General features: G+C 35.5%; 1 protein-coding gene across 1 annotated transcript in view; it reads left to right on the top strand.

The window, feature by feature from the left end:
* Positions 1-9,209, top strand: part of LOC118194841 (uncharacterized) — a 35,426-nt gene extending 26,217 nt beyond the window's left edge. Inside the window, exons 5-6 of the mRNA XM_035366053.2 lie at positions 1,186-1,348; positions 8,684-9,209. Of these exons, the coding sequence (XP_035221944.2) occupies positions 1,186-1,348; positions 8,684-8,818 (298 nt within the window). The 3' untranslated portion in view covers positions 8,819-9,209. The remainder of the gene's footprint in view (positions 1-1,185; positions 1,349-8,683) is intronic.
* The last annotated feature ends 11,285 nt before the right edge of the window (positions 9,210-20,494 follow it).

The raw sequence follows: 20,494 nt of genomic DNA on the forward strand, positions 1-20,494 counted from the left end.
ATCACCCAGAGCTTGCTTTCACAGTTTAAATCCAGCTAACAAATGGAAGATCGACGAGGTTCTTGTTCGAATTCCGAAGATAGCATATTTGATTTTCTCGTTTTCTCTTCGGAAAAGCGCAGTAGTCTGTACAATGGCTGCCAAATTAAAATTGGTAGACAACAATACGTAATCACTTGGATCTGATCGACGGAGTTTCATGCCTCAACCCAACTGACTTTAAGGAATTTATGTGCATTCTCTCCGTATCTGCTCTCGTAACGTAAGTAGGTTGTACGTCTGGCTACCAAGTGGAAAATCATAAGCTCGAATTTCGGCAAGGACACAGTTTATTTTTCTTTTTACTGTAAAATCTTTGTATCTTTGACTATTAAAGTAATATAATTTTAATATAACATTTTAATTTTAATATTAATTTTTAATCAAAAGTATATATATTCCCACTCTGACTCTGTTACTCGGCTCGGTGAGTTCAGTTTTTATTCTTATATATTGGTAAATTCGGCATTTTTTGCTTTAAAAATAATTGAATTATGTAGTTCTTATGTTCCGGTTAAGGGTTTTATGCCTTTAACTAATCTGCATGCAATAACTGTAGAATTATCAATAATTTAAGATAATTAGATAATTAGAAGGTTTTGAACATTTAATAAGATGTTTGAGTGCGGCTAAGCCTAACTTAGCAGCCATATTTCTTTACATTTGAAACTTAGCAGAATAGTGGATAAAGTCAATTTCTGCACATTCAGTGTCTTTTTGTCAAGTGAAACCTAAAGTAACCTTTAAGTTTTGTGCACTGAAAAATCTGCCTTCTTCCCCGCTGGCCGAAATGCTGTTTCTTCGTAGGAACTCTAATTTTAATTGTAAAAATTGTTTTTTAATTGTTTTAACTGTATTTTGTGTTTTATTTTTTCTATAGTTTTCAAATTTTAATGAAGATATTTTGATGTTTTATGTATTTTGCCTTGCCGCGAAGTAAGAACTAAATTAACTGAATGAGAAATATATCTCTAATGAAATTCGAGGAAATAAATTAATTGAAATGCAGCAAAGAATGTGTAATGTGTATAATTTAATAGGGCATACAACGAAGACATGAAGTGTCCGCATCAGATTTTTTAATAATATTAAAGTTGAAGACTTATTCTCACTGAATTCTTAAAAATCTTAATTTCATTGCTTTAGGTACAAAGATGACATATCAAATTATATTGCTTTCCTCGAGAATTCTAAAAAAGAGAAAGAAACTTTAGAATCTGAAGTTAAAAATATTGTTATTACTTTGGAATGCAAAAGGGAGGACGACGATAATATGCTAACGGATTTCAAGAACTGGCTAGATCAGCAGGTTTGATTTTAGTACCTCTTTTAAAATATCTTGAAAGTTTAGTAAATATGTAAACATTACAGAATTTCTCCAGTATAATAAATACATGCAAAATATTGCTTCAAAATTAAGAAACTAAGTTTTTTTCAGAATAATAAATCAGATTAAGAAGCAAATATGTAACTTTACGAATTTGAAATAAATACGTTTACTCTGAAATTAAGGAAATATTTCGATTCACTTCGTGTCAGTTTTACTCTTTCAGCACTGATAAACTTTCCAGTTACTACCTCCACACACATCTACCTCCTTCACACTGCTAATTTTCATGTGTTCAGCATAAAAAAACTAATGACTATATAATATTAAGCATATATTTAGCAGACAACTCTGCGAAGTATTTTCTTGCAAAAACAGCTGCATTTTTCAACACGTTCCATTTAAAATTTTGTAGCTAAATAAACTGAATTTACGTTTTTTTTTTTTTTTTTTTTTTTTTTTTTTTTTTTTTTTTCTAAATACACATAGACGGAAACGAAATATAAAATTTCTTTCATAAATCATTACCTTTGAGGACCATGCAAATTCCGCAAAAACAATTTTAAATGCCTGATTTTTTTATTATTTATGTTCGATAAAATTATTTCCATCCTTATCTAGACGGCGTCAGCGAAATCCACGTCAGTTGTATGCGAAATCTATACTAGTTTGCAAAACTCAAGCAGTTTTTATGATTTTGACCGATATTCCGCAAAAAATCAACTGAGGCACATGAAATTTTTATTACAGAGGCACAATGTAGTACTTAAAATATGACGAAACTTAAGTAGCAAAAAATGAATAGGACGCATACAGTACCGAACGAACAGAAAGAGGCTTTATAAGCAGAATGGTGTTGGTACAAAAAACTGTCTGGCCAAGAGGGAGAACAAAAGATCAAAGAGCCTTATTAAGAGGTATGGCTTCCCTAACTGCAATGGTTGCGTTGCACCGTCTGTCGATACTCAGCATCAGATTATTGAAAATCCTGGGGTAAGAGTTCCCATTGTTCAAGGAGCATCTGTTTCCGTTGTCTGGTGTTCTTCGGAGAGTAGATCATGCCGCTAGTATACCACACAAGTTCAAAAGATTTAAATCAAGGCAGTATGTTGGCCAATCCATTCCGTTAATCTTTACTTTTAAGAAGTTCATCAACTGTATGAGACAGTATGTATGGCCGTGCATTGTCATTCATAAGAACAAATTCGGGACCAATGATACCCAAAAGAGATGCACGTAACTTCACCACAGTAACGGTCTCCGGTAAGTGGGCTTCCGTCGAAAATGTGGAGCTCCGTCTGTCCAATCATCATAATGCCTCTCCATACAAGTATGCCAGGACCACCTTAATGGTCTCTTTCCCAGATATTAACAGGACGAAAGATTGTCTCTATCTCTCTCTATATCAACTGGCACCGAGAATCTTTTACTAGACTGAAATGGCTCTCATCGGTAAAGAGGACATGATCCCCCATTGATTGAAGTGTCAAATGTTTGTGTTTTCTACACCACTGTAAATGCTGCCTCTGATGGGCTGTCAATGGTATGCAGCGTTCAGGATACCGGTCGAATAGGGCACTTTGGTGAAGTTGTCTGACCTTAGTATACCGGACTTCTATCGCCCGGTTGCCATGCCCAACTGCTGACTAATATTTCTCATTGTCTGATTTCGATCTCTTTCGCCTGCAGGGCGAAATATCGGTCATGAGTCACCGTTGTCTTCTTTGGCTGATAACACCAATCTTTAAATCTTGCAGCTATACTTGCTGTCTGTGAGGCTTCCCAAGCTCGGGAAAAAACGCTTTTATCAATTCTAAACTCTTGGGTGAAAGACATCAGACAGCGCCTCTTTCCAAGCGTGCCAATTATTCTGCCATGTGTAAAAACATTTTGATGTTTTCTTGTAGCCTTGCTGTACGTGCAATCTTACTTTCACTTGTAGAAATATGCCTAGAAATGAGTCTTCCTTTTTCCATTTTAATTTGTCTTGCGCTGCGCGCTCTAACTTCTCGCGTTTTGTGACGTACCTTCTGACGTCATCGCAGTTATATTTGCATATCCAACAGTTTTTGATTTAGCCTTTCTTTTTACCGACGGCAAAAAGCCTTTCTCAACGATTTCATAGTTGTCTACTGAAAAATGAATTTGTTGCTTTAATTCTCTACACTAGTATATTAGAGAGAGGCGCGCTGCGCAGCAACACTACAGGTCCTGGGTCCGATCCACGGGCTCGGCATGGTTGTCTCATGATTTCATCCCTTGAGTGGGTCGATAAAATGAGTTACAAGTTCGCTTGAGGCCTAAAGGCCTGGGGTCTCTCGACAAGCTGATTACTTGTCCAGGGCATATGCCCATGTAGCCCGGGGCATACGGTTGGGAAAGCAGATATCGAGCCAATGCAGGCCACGGCCCACTAGGGCTGTTGCGCCACTTAGTTTAGCTTTTTAGCATATTAGAGAAGGCAGGAAATTATGTGGAAGAGGAACACTGCCTTAAAATCTGGAGCATTTGATGTTCTTAAAAATTTTCAAATGATTTCAGGAACTTCTAATATAAAAATAATTTTGAAAACGTTTCCTGCTCAGTACCGAAAATTGCCTGCAGTAGTGCTTTAATTGTAAACCGAGAATAGTTATTAAAGTTTTAAGAAATGGTAATAGATTTCCATAAACAAGTGTTAAATCATGAAAACTAGTTTTTAGTAAAAGCAGTTTACTGAAATCGATTGATAGAAGAGGTAGGTACTGCTGATTATGAAAAATATGTGGAATTAGGGACAACAGAAGATTGTTGAATGGTGATAAAAGTGTATAGACAAGTGTTCTTTTATCATGGATTACACTGCAAGTTCCTTTTTTAGTTATTATGATACATAACATATCATGTAATGAAGAAACTATGGGGAAGTATCCATGGCAGTTTGCAGAATTTGAAGAATGGTGAACATGAGTTGTAGAGATTTATTTGTCTAAAGTTTTGTTTCCTGACTAAAAAACATTTTCAGGAAATTGATTGGCATTCAAAATGTACACAGTGTCGATTCTACAAAATAACCCCAGAAGCAGATTATTATATAGAGACGTAAAGATAAAAAGATGTCATCATAATGGAGTTGTGTTGAAGCAGAAAGAACAGAATACTGTGCTTGCCATATCCATACATTCTAAGACCACGATGTTTTACTGAATACAGCACGTAAAGGAAATCATTATTAATGGTGCCATGGATATTCCAACGCGACTAGCGAGCAGTGAGCTTATGTTTTGCTCATTAATAAAGCAGATTCTGTTATCTGATGTTTTATATATTTAGAAAAACGGCAACATCCGTAGCATGAAATCTCTCCTTGACTAATCCTTGCAGTTATCATTATAGAGATTCTGATGTAATTGTGAGAAATAAAAATAATACATGAATAGATCTGCTAATCTTGGAAAAAGGAACCGCGAGTCTTCAATACTATTGTTGTCGAAAGCTAATCAACAAGTAAGGAAATTTTGAGCTGTTGTAGGAAATTCATCCATCCAATCTTGTTGATAGTAGCATCTGTTATCACCGTTTAACTTGTGTGGATGACCCACTGTACAACGGCTGAACAGAGAAAATGATCTGGCCATGTTTTCTTCTTTGACTTAAATTCCATAAACATAAATAAGATGGCCCAAGAATACACACTGCTGATAACAGTCCTGCCGATGAATACTAAAATTGATATAGTTATGGAACTGAGATAAGAATGGCGGAATATCACTCAATATTTTCTCAACAGTGTTATTAAAATGTTGGAAAGACTGAAGCATGACTGTTATTTTGATTACATAGGGCTTCCAAATACGTATAATTAAATACTTACTCAAACTTTTCATATAAATGTTGAGATTGTACAATTTCCTTTAATTCAAATACATTTCACACACATTCAACAAGGGTATCATTTCTTACCTGAGTAATACTTAAATGCAATTAAATTCCCTGAAATGTCAGAATTAATATTACAAACTTTATCATTTATCTTCTTCTTTATGCTTGCAGTTCTTGCAGCAGAAGTAATATAAATACATCCTAGATCCTCCCTTTAAAAAAGGCTATAAGATTTTAAATCAGTCTTCCTATATTTCAGATCGTATTTCTCTAAATTTCTCATTCATAAAATTTTCATTTCATAAAATACGTTTTCTTTGAGGAATTCATTGACTATATTAATTTCTAAACAAACTCAAGAACGTATCTCAGCAGGTACATAAATAAAATGATAATGGAGTGGTGGTATACCTTGCTACCAAAAAAAAAAAAAAAAAAAAAAAAAAAAAAAAAAGAAAAAGAACAGTTCTATATCTTCCTTTTTACTGGACCAATTTACTGGAAATTTAACTTGCGTTTTCCATGTCTCAAAAGTGCGACTTAGGATATATATTAGATTTATATTTAGCATTGTTCTTACATAGGTATTTTGACACAAAGTCTGACCTTTTCGGAAATGACATGCCAATTTTTTTCCATCTTTCGATTCTACAACTCAAATTATGCCAAAGTGCCACGTTTTGTAAAAATCGAAGTGTAGTGTTTAAAAAATTAGCTCTCAAAATTTTAGCTCCTCTATGTTAATATAATTATGTATATATTTATTAATAGCTCTTTTTTTTATTAAACTTATTTGATTCTTCCTTTCATATTTCAGAATTTAGGTTTATCCCAAATAAAATTGGCCTATTTTTTATGATTTATTTTTAAGTTTCTATTTTTAAATAATTTTTATATATTTTTCGAAAATTTACTATAATCTATATAAACTTTTTATCATCATCTTAAAATAGATATATTTCTAAGCATACCTGCCAAAAAATAGAGTTTTTATTCAAAATTCCCTAAGATATAATACGTAAATTTGCATATTGGCGTGTTTTGGAATTTTGCATATTTGTTATAAGCAATAATAACGCCAAATGTGGTTAACGCACTTTGTTAAAATTATTTGAAAGTATGAACGATGACCTTTTTTCCGCTCGTGTACAATAAAAAAAAAACGAAAGGAAAATAAGTTGCTATAAATGAAGAAGTTGGTCAAGTAAATTATTCTTGCCGCAAACTAAAACAAATGCGCCAAGATAAAGTTTTTTAAATTTCTCCATAAATTTCACACCAAAAATTACAAAATTTAATATCAAGGCATAATTTAAATCGCAGAATCAAAATATGGAAAAATTGGTATGTTATTTCAGAAAAAGTCCGATTTCGTGTCAAAATACCTATGTTAGAATAATGCTATATATAAATCTAACACATATCCTAAGATGCGATATCGCGACATGGAAAACGCAGGCTAAATTTCGACAATCGGTCAAGTAGAACCGGAGCCATAGAATGTCCCTTTTTCTTTTTTTAATACAAGGTGTATCTTAAGATTTGCTGCATTAATCGTATTGGCTGCGTAAGAACTGCAGAAACTACAGTAGATTATTAGCAAGATAAATTAGTAATCATGCATTGTTTGTATTGAAAGAATAATGAATTTAAAGAAAACTTATGGATGTAGGCTTCATGTCTTTAAAACGGATAGGCAATGTCCCAAAATCTAGTTAGTTGCAATATTTTAGGAGTTATCTCTTGTTCAGGGTTTCATAGCATTTTATATTCTTAGTCAGTCTGACAAATTTTAAAGAAGAAATTAGGTTCTCCTTTTCATTTATTTAATTTTTTTTTATGCATTTTAGGTTCTAGGATATTCATCATGGTCTAAGGATTTCTTAAACGTTTTTCAGTCGCAACCCTTTTTTATCACCGAGATTTTTTCGCGACCCCCAGAAACCCATAATATTTACAAAAAATTTTTGGGACCCTATAAATATTGCGCAAATTCGACACACGCGTGAGTGAAACTGTCAATATTTTCACTTGTACTGTAATATACTATTGCAGTTTTAGGTCATTAACTTTAATTTCTAATTTTAAGACATAAAACAACGTGAAAATTTTAAGTAAGTTACAGCGAAATGACAGCGTCACGTCCAAAGCAAGGAAAATGAACGTTTATATTATAAAAAGAATGCGTCGCAACGTTTTCGTTTTTTTCTTTGTCTTTATTGTCTTATCTTTATCTATTTTCAGACGCATTGTGTAAAAATATCTTGTAATTGTAAAATTATTGTAATAAGTTAAAGAAATATCAAAACTGCTAAAATTTTTGGCGACCCTTGCTGCAGGTCCAGCGACCCCCTTGGGGGGTCGCGACTTACAGTTTAAGAAACCCTGGTGTACCGCAAGATCATACGATCAGTAGAATCATTGTTTAATTATCACCTTGAGATCAAGATGCAGTGATGACAGAGAGGTTGCTAACAGTTCATATGCTCTCACAATGGTCGTGAAGTTTGGAAGTCGACATTTATGGGGTAAATCTATGAAACGGAGACATTGCAGGGACAATTAATACTTTCATAGTATAAAAAAAATGATGTCAGCCTTTAAATTGACATTGAGGTGAACCTGTAGTGTTCCTCCCTTTTAACTATTAACTCAGAGTTGAGAAACTTATTGAATTACTAAGCGAATAATCATTTAAGTCCAGAAACAGAAACGTAACACTCAAGAAGGATTAATTACCCTTTATTGCTCAAACAAAAGGTTACAGACTGTCCCTTTCTCATGAATAGATTGAACAAAGCCTTCACTTGGGCTTAAACTCAAAAATATACGAAATAAGAACTTAACTAATGACTAATTAAAGAGATTTAGCCGAAGCTAACACAGTTCTAAACTATGTGGCCCCTAAATATCGAATTTTCTAGCGAAGCTATCAAGGGAACGTAATACGGCTGAGTGTAGTAACAGCTTAGAGAGAGATAGTCAAAAGGCAAACGCGCGCTATTCAGAAATTCTGATTCTCTCTCTCGAAGTCAGTGGAATTTCGACTTAAATACCATTCCTTCTCATTTGCATTGAACGCGATTCTAAAAACTCATTCTGGTAAGGTATTTGTAAGCTGAAGCCAGGAAAGAAAGGAAAGGTATATAAACTTAAAAATAACTGTTGGAAACTTAGGTTCACAAAAAGATTCTTATCTTTATGAGGATTGGCGCAGCGATATTAGTTTTGGATCGAAAGATATGATCATACAAAACCTTACAGTATATTATTTTTATTACAAACATTTTGGATTATAACTTGGGACATAGTGTATTTTTAGTAGATTAACACTTTTATAGATTTAGCTTATAGTAATGTACAATTATTCTTTGCTTGAATCAGAGCGCTTATAACTCGTCTTAAACTTTGCTAATGTTTGATACCAAAATTTAAATCAGTTTTATTTCGAAACAGATTGAAGAACTGATCGAAAGGTTGAAAGAATATCTGCACCAGTGCTCCAACCGAAGCATAGAATTGATGGAAAAGAAGAAAGCTGAACTTAAGAACATACTTCAAGATATACAGCTTTTGAAAAAAGTCGGGTGACAATTTCAATTTCCTCGTATTTGAAATGCGGAATTTATGCAACAGATCTTCTTTTTTTTTTCGCCCGTCATCGTAGTTTATATTTGTTTCCTTAAACATAAAAGTAGCTTTTTCTTGAGAGGGAAAAATAATTCAATTAACTGTAAAGAAACAGCTCGTTTAGATTTTTTTTTTTTTTTTAATTGTTTTTTCCTTAGTTTGAAAACTATTTTTTCAGTATTATATAAAAGAATTAATGAAGTCATTTCATTGTTTAGAAAAATAAAAAAAAATTCTGAGCTTTTTCTTTCTTCTACATCAATTATCTCATGAAAATATTTTAACGCAGCCGATATAATCTTTGCAATCCGATTTTTATTAGTCTTTGTTACAGGATAAACTGTAATATTTGTAAAAGATTTGATAAAAATAATTAAGATAATTGTTTTTCTTATTTATTACACTTTTCTTAGTTATCTACTTAATTTGTGTGTTTTTAAACAATGAAAAACAACTAAACTCGGAACTATTAAGGAAATTATTGCATAAGAAACATTTAGGCATGTTAATGACTCGTATGCTACCAAAACATTTTAATTACTCTTCTATAGATTATTGATCTAGTTTTTAATTTCACGTTCCGCCAGCCAGGTGCCGGCTCTACGCGGTCAATCCACCCTCAGAACCAGGCCCAGGGGTTCAACCCCTGTCATTGCACCTTGAAGAAGACTGACACCAGTCGTCATATGGCAACGCTGATCGCCTGTTTGCTACCTACCAGTCGCTCGGGCTGCCCGTCGCTCAGGAGCATTACACAGCAAACCCGGGACGCTACCCCTAAGTTCTAGGACCTTCCAGACCCACCGGCCGACCAATAAATGATCTTTCCTGAACCTCCAAAATCACTAGGTTCGTAATTTGTATACACCAGTGGCCAAGATTGGTTTGGTACAGATCCTAGCCAGTAGCTTGACAGAGTTCTCTGCGTCGACCCCGGGGGGGGCGAAGAGACTGTTGATCTAATTATTTGCTTTAAAAGAACGAAGTGAAGCAGATGATTTTAAAACATTAACAAGTTACTTAATAAAAGATTGGGCAAATCAAGATCAAGACATTTACATTCCTTTTATAAATGTGTTTCTAATAGAAATGAACAATTTCTTTTTTTACAGTTACGTTAAGTTAGGTCTATTAAGTAAGGTAAAGCTCAGGAGGGTTATGTGATGAAGCAGAAGAATGCCTTTTCAGAAGACGTTCTAAGTGAGATTAGCTCGCATTCGCATTATTCCATGAGGAAAAACACGAAAACATCGATGTCGCCATCGAAACATCGATGGTTAAGTGCATTTGGAATTATTGGACTAACTTTCGTAGTTCCACAGGGCTTGAGACTAGAACACTATTGGTCGTATGATACGTTTTAAGAGAAATGTTCAAAACTCCCCCACCCAGCCTGTAAGGGGGGGATTATGAAGAAGAAACGAAAAAGGTGTTGAACTTTCTTGTTAATGAAAAGAAAAGCCACAGCATAAAATTTTAGTTACATTGTAGAGACATTAGTTTTTTTTTTGGGGGGGGGGAAGCAGGCAAGATGAAAACTGAGCAGTCGCCTTCGACGAGAATCGAACCACGGACCTCTGGAATTGCTGCCCAGCGTGCGGAACCACAACACCACTAAGGCACGGTAGGACGGCGGGAGAAATACCTTATATACTCCCCCTTTTAAAGGGCGACTTGGGTTATTAGGAGACCCAATCGCCGAATCCTGGGGGAGGAGAATCATCATCCAACACCCTTTTAGTTCGGGTGCCACTGTAGAGACATTAGGATTTTTCTGGAAGCAGGAAAGATAAAAAATTAACAACACCTTCGCCGGGAATCGAACTACATACCTCTGGAATACCGGCCCAGCCTGCAGAACCACTACACCACGAAGACACGCTAGGAAGGCGGGAGAAATACCTTATAACATTTGAAATTTGAAAGTTATCGATTTGGCGAACAAAGTTTGTCCCTTTTGGCACCTAGCGCGGTGATCACTTTAGCAAGAAAGAGTGAAAACATTTTCTATAGCGAGGCGAACAAACCAAAAATAATTCCATTCTGATATGGCCAAAACTGCCTTCAAGTTTCACCATATAAAAGCATAAGACAGCATTTACAAGTGGTCTGATGGTGACTATTATTGCGATTAAAATGATGGGTTTACTTAAAATAACGAAAAAGAAAGCTTTGTTTAAATTTCATTTCCTTCTATTTATTTTCTTGCTGCACTTCAGTTCTCTCTAGAAGTTTAGTATTTAGTAGAATAGCTGAATAAAGAATCAGACAGGAGTTTAACATTTACGACTACTAGCAAGACAGTAGCTAGCAATTCTTCTCTACTATAACTGTCTATAAAAATGTAACTTATTTAACTTTCGACTGTTGATTTTAGAGCAAGTGAAAATTAAATTTTGTGTGGTGAGACTCCAGTTCCAGTCGGCTAATATTCTAGAACCCTAAACTAAGGTTAGATTAGAAAGTTCTGCACTTAGTAACCGATACTCTAGCCAGATGATGAGATTGCTTGTTAAAGTTGTTCTTCCATCGCCAAATAACTCGCTAATATTTTTATTTCCGATTTAGTTTGCAATTTTGTATAGATCATGCATGCACTTTGTATAGGTCGTGCGGTCTTGTTACCTATTTTCCGCCACTCAGGTAGTAACTAGCATTATGTCGCTCTGTTGGCATGGTGTAGGATGAGCAAATTGCCATAGCTTTGGCATCGGTTTCTTATCTTTGAGGAGGTAGGGTTGTATGTACCGTACATACTAGAGTAATGTCCGCAGTTTTTTTTAACCAAAATTTGAGGTAAAAATGAAAGATGCGGACATTACACGGATTGTTCAGAACATGGAATAGAAAATACTTATTTTCGCTCACTCAGGTGGTAACTAGTACTAGGTTGGTACGGTGTAGGGGGAGCAAATTGCCGTGGCCTTGGCCTTGGATTCGAATTTCGAAGAAGGTATAGATGTTTGTACCGTATACTCCAAAATGAAGGATGCATACGCTAAGCGGACTGTTTTTGGCCTTTGCAATGTACAAGTACTTTTCTTTAACACCAGAATAAAAAAAAAAAGAATACTTAGAAAAAATTGTCCAGTATTTTTTCATTAACACTCGAATCAGACTGCTTGCGGTACAGTCATTTTGTACTTGTCTCACTCAAAATTACTTAACTCACTGCAAAATTCTTCTTCCATTGCTTTCTTCTTAATAATCATTCAGTTTCCAAATGCAGTCATCTTCGGAGCCATCGACTGCGTTTGATGGTGAAAGTACTGTTTAGTGTGTATGACTGTACTGGTGTGATACTATGAGTTACATAAACCCATCCACCAAAGTTTTATCACATGGGATGGGAAAAATCGGTTTTTAATTGCCCTGAGGGCAAAAACCGCATGAAAAGCATCAATGAAATCAGTTTTTAATTTTCGTGAGACTGGCGCAAAACATGTTCAATATACTATCCACCGTTTTCTGCAACAAACCGGAATGGAGAAACAGTATGTTCCACAACTGGTCGAAGTGTCTCCAGGGTCACGTTCAGAATGTGCTGCTCAATGCATGCCTTCAATTTATCTAAGTTTGCAATCGGAGCACTGAACAGGTGACAGGTGAATGCAGGGCCCGGACACCCGTACTGCTTAATATGACAAATCGGGTGTCGTCCGGTACCCGCACCTATTTAGAACAACACAACCCTGGCGACTTCCTGAAAGGGCTCTATCGGGAATATATTAATGGAGAATATGTGGTATTGACGTGGCCAAACAAGGGCGTGTGCATATATATGCTTCAGTATACAATTAATAAAAAGTTTCATACATAGGTACATTTGTGGTATAGGTACATTGGATACATATATATATATTGATCTAAGTAGTTAATGAGATAGGCAAACAATAAACTCTTATACATTAAAAGAAATGAAGCACTGACGCAACTGGCGCAATAATGCAGAAGATGACAATTAATGAATACTGTAATAACTTACTTACATCTTCTTTATCGGTGGTTCTTGTGTTCTATTGGCCAAACAAAGACACTTTCCTTTAACTAAATCTATTTAATGAATAGAAGACTATGTACAAATATTATATACAAATTACAGAGTATCTAGTTTATGTCACTCTCAACCACTCTAATCAACCTCTGAACCCTCACTGCCGAAACTCTTAATTAGCTAAACATACGGGCGGCGCAGCGCCCTCTATCTCTTTTTTCTACATCACTCCCCACCTGTACTCTTTAATAAGAGTACACAAACTTACCTACATAACAATATCAACATTAATTAATAATGGATTAATACTAAATGGTATGACATATATAAATGAATAATATAAAAGAATAATCTATACTAGTATATATCAAAGCCACAAATGAACATAATAATTAATAATATAATAAAACTCAATAATATCAAAAGTTCTAAATTAAATCTCGAAAGGATATAACATCTGGATCGATCTTCTGAATTGTCCTTTGGGCGTGCGAACAAGGCACGCTCGAACATGTCCATCTCTTCCTATAATCACGTTTTCAATTACACCCATGTCCCAAAGTAGTTTGGATTGTTTTGGTCCTTCTACCAACACAACGTCTCCAGTCTTAAGGTTCCGCTCAGTTTTAGGATTAGCAAAGTTATGCGCACTTCTAAGATGGAGTAAATATTGCTCTTTCCACTTGATCCATGTTAATTTTAAGAGCTTAGATTGGTAAAGCTTCCTCCTGGTTAAAGTCTCTTTGTCGGATACCTTGTTAAAAATTTCCAAGAAATGCTCGGGAAAGTTAAATGTACCACGTCCTGGCAATAAAAACTGTGAAGTTGTGAGCGGGAGAGGTTCACCCAGCTCGTTGGTCTCATATGTTAGAGGTCTATTATTTAGCACACACTCGAGTTCATTTAATATTGTAGAGAGCTCTTCGAAAGTCAGTAATGCTCTCCCTAAGATTTTCTTCAGAGGTTCCTTGATGCTTCTCATTAAACGCTCCCAGAACCCTCCCCACCATGGGGAACGCTCAGGTATGAATTTCCATGTTACCTCTTTGGATGTCAAGAAATCACTCACACTTGGATCTGCTTTGATTCTTTTAAATCCTTTAATTATTTCACATGTGCTGCGGAAATTCTTCGCATTATCTGAATAAATCACTTTGCAGCTCCCTCTTCTTGCTAAAAAACGTCGTAATGAAAAAATGAAACTTTTTGCTGACATATCTGAAACCACTTCAATGTGTACAGCACGAGTGACGGCGCATGTAAACAAGGCTATGTACACCTTTTTGTGGTTACCCGCTTTTTCTCTAATAGTAACTGCTCCCGTTAAGTCGATGCCTACAACTGTGAAAGGATTACTTTGGACTACACGATCTCTGGGTAACTGACCCGTTAACTGTTTGGCGGGCTTCACTGCGAACTTTTTACACACCAGGCAAGCGTTAATAACTTTCTTTACTACTTGTCTTCCTTTAGGTATCCAAAATTTATTCCTGACTTTGGACAATGTTGCCATGACTCCTGAATGGAATACTTTTATGTGTTCACTAAATATCACTAGTTCGGTGAACTTCGTTTTGGGCAGAATAATGGGATGTTTTTCGTCATCTATTAATTCTGATTGTTCCAAACGACCTCTGACACGCAAAATACCTCTACTGTCCAGATATGGTGCTAAACTGTAAAGCTTAGAATCTGGTGTTATTAGATTATTCCTCTCTAGTTGTTGAATATCCGAAAAGTAATTCGCTCTCTGTACTTGTTTTATCCAGTACTCCTCAGCTTCTTGGATCTCCAATACAGTAAGAGGACCTTCTTCACAGGCACGTTTTCTTAGCTTGGCGACAAACCGCTTTACCCAAGCTGTAACTCTCAACAATTTTTCGAGACTGCTGAATTTGGTAATGTCTAACGCATTTTCTTCTTCTGGAATAGTCACCTGAACATAAGTGCTTAAACGTTCCAAATTTTGAGATTCAGTTTCTACTTTAAACTTCTGCTCAGGCCATTGATCTTCAGAATCTTTCAACCATGATGGACAATGCCACCAGTTATTATCTTTCACCAATGCATTTGCTGTTTCACCACGAGTTAATTTATCTGCTGGGTTTTCCGACCCTGGACAATATTTCCACTTATCAGGCGAGGTACAGTCTTGTATTTCTGCAACTCTATTCGACACGAACTGCTTCCACTCACGCGCTGACCCCTTTATCCACCACAAGCAAATTTCGGAGTCCGTCCACAGAACTAACCTACCTACCAAATCCTGAAACATTTTCAATAAATATTTTCCTAACCTAGCTGCAACTACAGACCCCATCAATTCCAACCTAGGGAGGGACAACTTTTTTAACGGAGCTATCCTACTCTTCGACATTATAAACGACGCACATACCTCTCCTCTCTCATTCTTATATCTAAAATATGCCACCGCTCCATATGCCACTACTGACACATCACTGAAAATATGAATTTCAACCGACTGACCTTTACTTAGAACTTCTGTAAAGTAGTACCTCTCTATTTTCAACGCGTTTAATTCCTCAATTTCAGCGCACCACTTTATCCATTTGCACCGTAACTCCTTTGGCAACTCTGCATCCCACTCCAAACCTCTCTCCCATATTTCCTGCATCAGTCTCTTAACTCGCACCACAAATGGAGAAATAAATCCGACTGGGTCAAACACCTTAACTGCTGTGCTTAACACCGATCTTTTACTATTTCTCAACGATTCTAAACTACTCAACAATGATGTAACGTCTACTCTCAAACCATCCTCTTCTAAGTTCCACACCAAGCCTAACACTTTCAACTTACTATCTGTCTCAGACCTACTTTCTTCACACAACCCTTCCTGAACCCACAAGTCATACAGTTCTTTAGAATTAGTGTTTAGCTTTCTCAAATTAAAACTCGCGTCTCTCAAAATAGATACCGCCTCTGATGAAAGACTGAAAGCTGATTCTACACTTTCCCCTCCATAACACAAATCGTCTGCATACAGTTTTTGTTTGTTTCCGCATATTTCTTTAAATGATGTTTGATCGTTGCACTCAATAAAAACGGTGAACAATTACATCCAAATAATACTCTGTTCATTTGCATAATTTTAAAGTCCTCACTGTCATTATCAGGATACCAGAGAAATTTTAAATATTGCCTATCTTCCCTTGCTATCCCAATCATCAAAAACGCCTTTTCTATGTCACCGCAGAATCCAATTTTAAATTTTCGAAAGGAAAGAATGATATCCAAAATATTCGGATTTAGGTTTGGGCCCTTTTCTAAGCAATCGTTTAACGATAGCTTTCCTCTTTCGCAACTGCTGCAATTAAATACCATTCGAACTTGAGTGCTTTTTTTATCTTTACGGACCACTGCTCGGAATGGCATAAAGTATCCCTCTCTCGTATCCTCACACTCTTGAATAATGTTGTTTTGTGTCTGAAATTTAATTATTTCCATAAACTGTTCCCTCACAAAGCTGTTACCTTTTAACTCTCGCTGCACCCTTTCGAACTGCCTTTTCGCTAAACCAAAATTATTTTCCAAATGCTCTGGACTCCTATTCCACAACAAGCGAGCCTCATACCTCCCGTCTACATATTTCAAATCCTCTTCAAATTGTTTAATTATTCGCTCATCGCCAGAACCCCTTTCCGACGCGCACTCAGAGATTCCTAGACTTTCAATCTCCCAAAGCTGACGAATCTGTTCCGATATTTTTAATTCCTCTTCCGAATCGATGTGTATAAACAAGCCGGTGGAGTCTGACCCTGAACTTAGCTTCTTACTCTCTCCCCCCACTCTACCACTCAACGTCCAACCGAATATGCTTTCATGCAGTACTAAATAGTCTGTTAACCGATGTGTTTTCCCCGTTAAGATGCAGTTCAAGTAATCATTCCCAATTAAAATCTGTACCTCTGCCACTTCACTATCGCAGGTGTCAGATAAGTGAAATCCTTGTTGGCGAAGATTGTTTATAATTTCTGCAGATGGCGTGGGTAATGCACTGGAACATATGGTTTTTACTTCGAGTGCTTCGATGATTAGAGTGAACCCTGTCTTACTTTTTAGAGAAAGTCTTTTTCTTTTAAATTCTCGCACTGGAGGATTCGAAGATGCAAATGTATGAATTCTTAATCTTTCTTTACCAATAGTTGGTAAACTTGCTTTTCTGGAAATAGACTGACAAACATAAGATCTTTTGGAAGCTGAATCGCATAACAACCTAACGTTAAATGTGGAATTATTTCCTACCAGTTGACCTTTCAATGTTTGATAATAAATCACGTCATTAGGAATTTGCTTGCTCAGTGTTTCGTTTCGAGGAATAGTGAACCAACGTTTGTCTCTTTTGCTGCGCTCGCAGTATTTTTAATGGATTTATTTTCTTGCCCTTCTGCATCACACAGGCTCTCTAAATGCGACAAAGATTTGCAAATATTACATTTAACCCATTTTGCCTTACAAAATGGTTTTTTGTGACCCTTTTTTAAACAGCGCTTGCACTTAAATTGATCGTATAATGCTTTGTGTTTCTCTGAAATACTTAAGTCGCAGTCTTTTGAGAGGTGAGATTTAAGACAAAAGTCGCACATATAATTTTCGACTGATGTATTAAGCGTCGCCGCTGATACCATTTTCTTTTTAATTGGAGCAACACTCTTACGATAGTTGTCGGTATTTCTTTCACTGGTTATCGAAAGTGTTTGTTGTTTAAGACCCACATTTAGTGACTTTTCGCGCGCTTCTACTTCTCTCTTTAGAAACAACAATAAATCTGACACTGTTGACTCTGTGTCGACCTTTTTTCTCCCTACTAAACTGTAACACTAAATCTTGCGGTATACACTTGTATAAAATAGGAAGTAATAGATTGCCATAAGAATTAAAATTAATACCTAATGTCTCTAAACTTCTTGTTTGAACTGTTATTTCATCATATAGTTTTCTTAAACTGTATACATCACTTGAACGGCGTACTGGCTCTAAAGCTAGTAGAACGTTCATATGCGCGCTAACTAATATTTCTTTTTTCCCAAATCTGTCAGTTAAGATTTCGATGGCCTTTATATAGTTTTCTCCTATTAATGGCAATCCGCTTATAGCTTTTGCAGCTGAACCGGTGAGTAAAGATCTTAAATAGTTAAACTTCTCAACATCTTGAAGCGTATTGTTTTCGTGAATGGCAGCTTTATACTGAGCCCAAAATTCAGTAAATTTACATAAATCGCCGCTGAAAGTTTCTAAGGTAATGCGAGGCAATTTAGTATTATAATTAGTTTTGACTTCCGAAACTTGTTAAGTTGTTCCGGTTTTACCCACATTTTGAATATATCTATTGACTTTAGATTTACATCTAATGATGGATTCGCTGTATTCTAAACAATGTTCTACTTCTGTCTCTAATTCCTGAACAGTGCTTTGAGCATTAATAACTTCATCATATTTTAACAAGCTAGTTTCTCTCTCGATTAACACTGAAAGTGATTCTTGCAACACTTCTAGGTTCGGATTCTCGCTTTGCAATTCCTCATCCAATTTCCTTATTAATTTTGTTACACTGGTACGAACCGAACCTCTAATTTTTCTATTTCTCTCGACGGTTTCTTCAAAACTCATTATCAAAGATAAATTGCATGCAGATAAATGAAATGACTCACCTTCTGGCCTGATGCTACCAAAACTTGCTGTATGTAATAACTTACTTACATTAATACGAAAGATGACAAGTAATGATAACACATAATCATGTATTATCCTACTGCGCTATGCGTACATGAATAGAAATAAGACATTTTATGCACCTGTAAGTTGACAGAAATGTTGCACTGAGTGTAATGCCTGTGCATCATTGCGAGAGATGACAATTAATATTTACACATAATCGCATATCGTCCTAAGTGGCTATATATACATTAGTAGAAGTGCTACACTTAAACATTAATACTAGAAATGACACACTGAAGATGGTACTTGTGGATAAATATGAAAGATGACGATTAATAAAAATACATGAACATAAATTATCCTACATAGCTATGTTGGATGCATATTTAATATTTGCATTTCTTTTTTTCTTTGTATATTTTATTTCCTCACTGCTTAATTTTATGTTATGATTTTTGCAATAATCTTGTTACTGGCAACGTGCTTTATTTGCTATTAAGTTTGTGTGAGTGGCAACAGTTGTTCATGTTTATGTTTCAGTAGAATAGCGTTCTTAGCCGCACTGCGCTGCAGGCAATTTTTCTCTTAAATATTTCATCTTTTAGAATAACAATAAAGTTTATTATACAAAGCTGATGCTTTTTAGTTCAAGGCAACTATTTGGTTCCCCAGGTGAGGCATTTAATGCTATTTAATGTGTTATTATTATATGCTTTAGAACTGTGTTTAACGAACTTTTAAGTACTGGTACTGCGAATCGTCTGCGTGACGTCAGAAAGATAAGCGGAAATATTTTTTGCTGCTTAAGTATCTTGTTGAAGTTATTTGTGCTTATTAATCATTATTCATGGTAATAATGACAGAATTAAGTGAATCTGATCTTAAAAGATTAAGAGGACGAACGAAATCTACCCTGACGCGGCTTCACAATAGTTTCAGTAATCAGTTAAGTTTAACGGAATTAAAAGCACGATTAGAAAGAATTGAACAAATATTTAAAGAATTTGATGAATATGATGCTGCTTTACCCGAAGAAGCTTCTGAAATTGCTGAATTCGAAGCTAAATATTTTGAAACGAAAGTAATGTATCAATCCGCCATTGAATCCGTAACGGCCAGAAATGTTTTGATTTCAAATCCCACTGCAGTTGAGGCTAGCTTTAAACTTCCGCGTTTAAACATTCCGAGTTTCAATGGTAAATATACTGATTGGCTTAATTTTAAAGATCTGTACATGGCGACAGTTCATACCAATCAGTCATTAGCGAAAATTCAGAAATTCCAATATTTGATAGGACTTTTAAAAGACGAACCAGCTGCTATTATTAAGCACATTCCGATTTCCGAAACTACATACGATGAGGCTTGGGACAAATTGATGAATCGTTATGATAGAAAAAATCAAATTGTAATGTCGCTTGTCAGAACATTTCTTGAGCAACCCAAAATTACTAGCGCTGATTCTGTTAATCTAAGAAAACTATCTGATACATCTGATGAAGTTATCCGTGGATTAAAATCTCTTGGCGAAAAGGCTTCGTCTAGAGATGTTTGGCTAATTTATTTTTTGTTAGAAAAAGTCGATCCGGAAACGCGCCATTTATGGTCACAAAAAAATGGTGAAGAAGAATTTCCTACCTTAGAATGTTTTTTGGAATTCTTAAACTCAAGATGTGTTTCACTTGAAATGTTAAACACTCATAATAATGAAAAGCGAGTATCGCATAAAAATCAGTGCTCTGTTTCGAAGAATGTTTCACATAGTAATAAAAATTCTGTTCTAAAATGTCAGCATTGCAATGGTTCTCATTTTTTATCAAAGTGTTATAAATTTAAAGGTGCAGATATTACGACTAGGAAAAATATCATTCACAAGAATTTATTATGCTTCAATTGTTTCGGAAATCATCAATTAAAATTTTGTTCATCGCAGAATGTGTGTTCTATTTGCAAAGCAAAACACC

This window comes from Stegodyphus dumicola, chromosome 8, assembly GCF_044657685.1.
Source record: "Stegodyphus dumicola isolate Sdum_Otavi_A_Nest chromosome 8, ASM4465768v1".
Classification (NCBI taxonomy): domain Eukaryota; kingdom Metazoa; phylum Arthropoda; class Arachnida; order Araneae; family Eresidae; genus Stegodyphus; species Stegodyphus dumicola.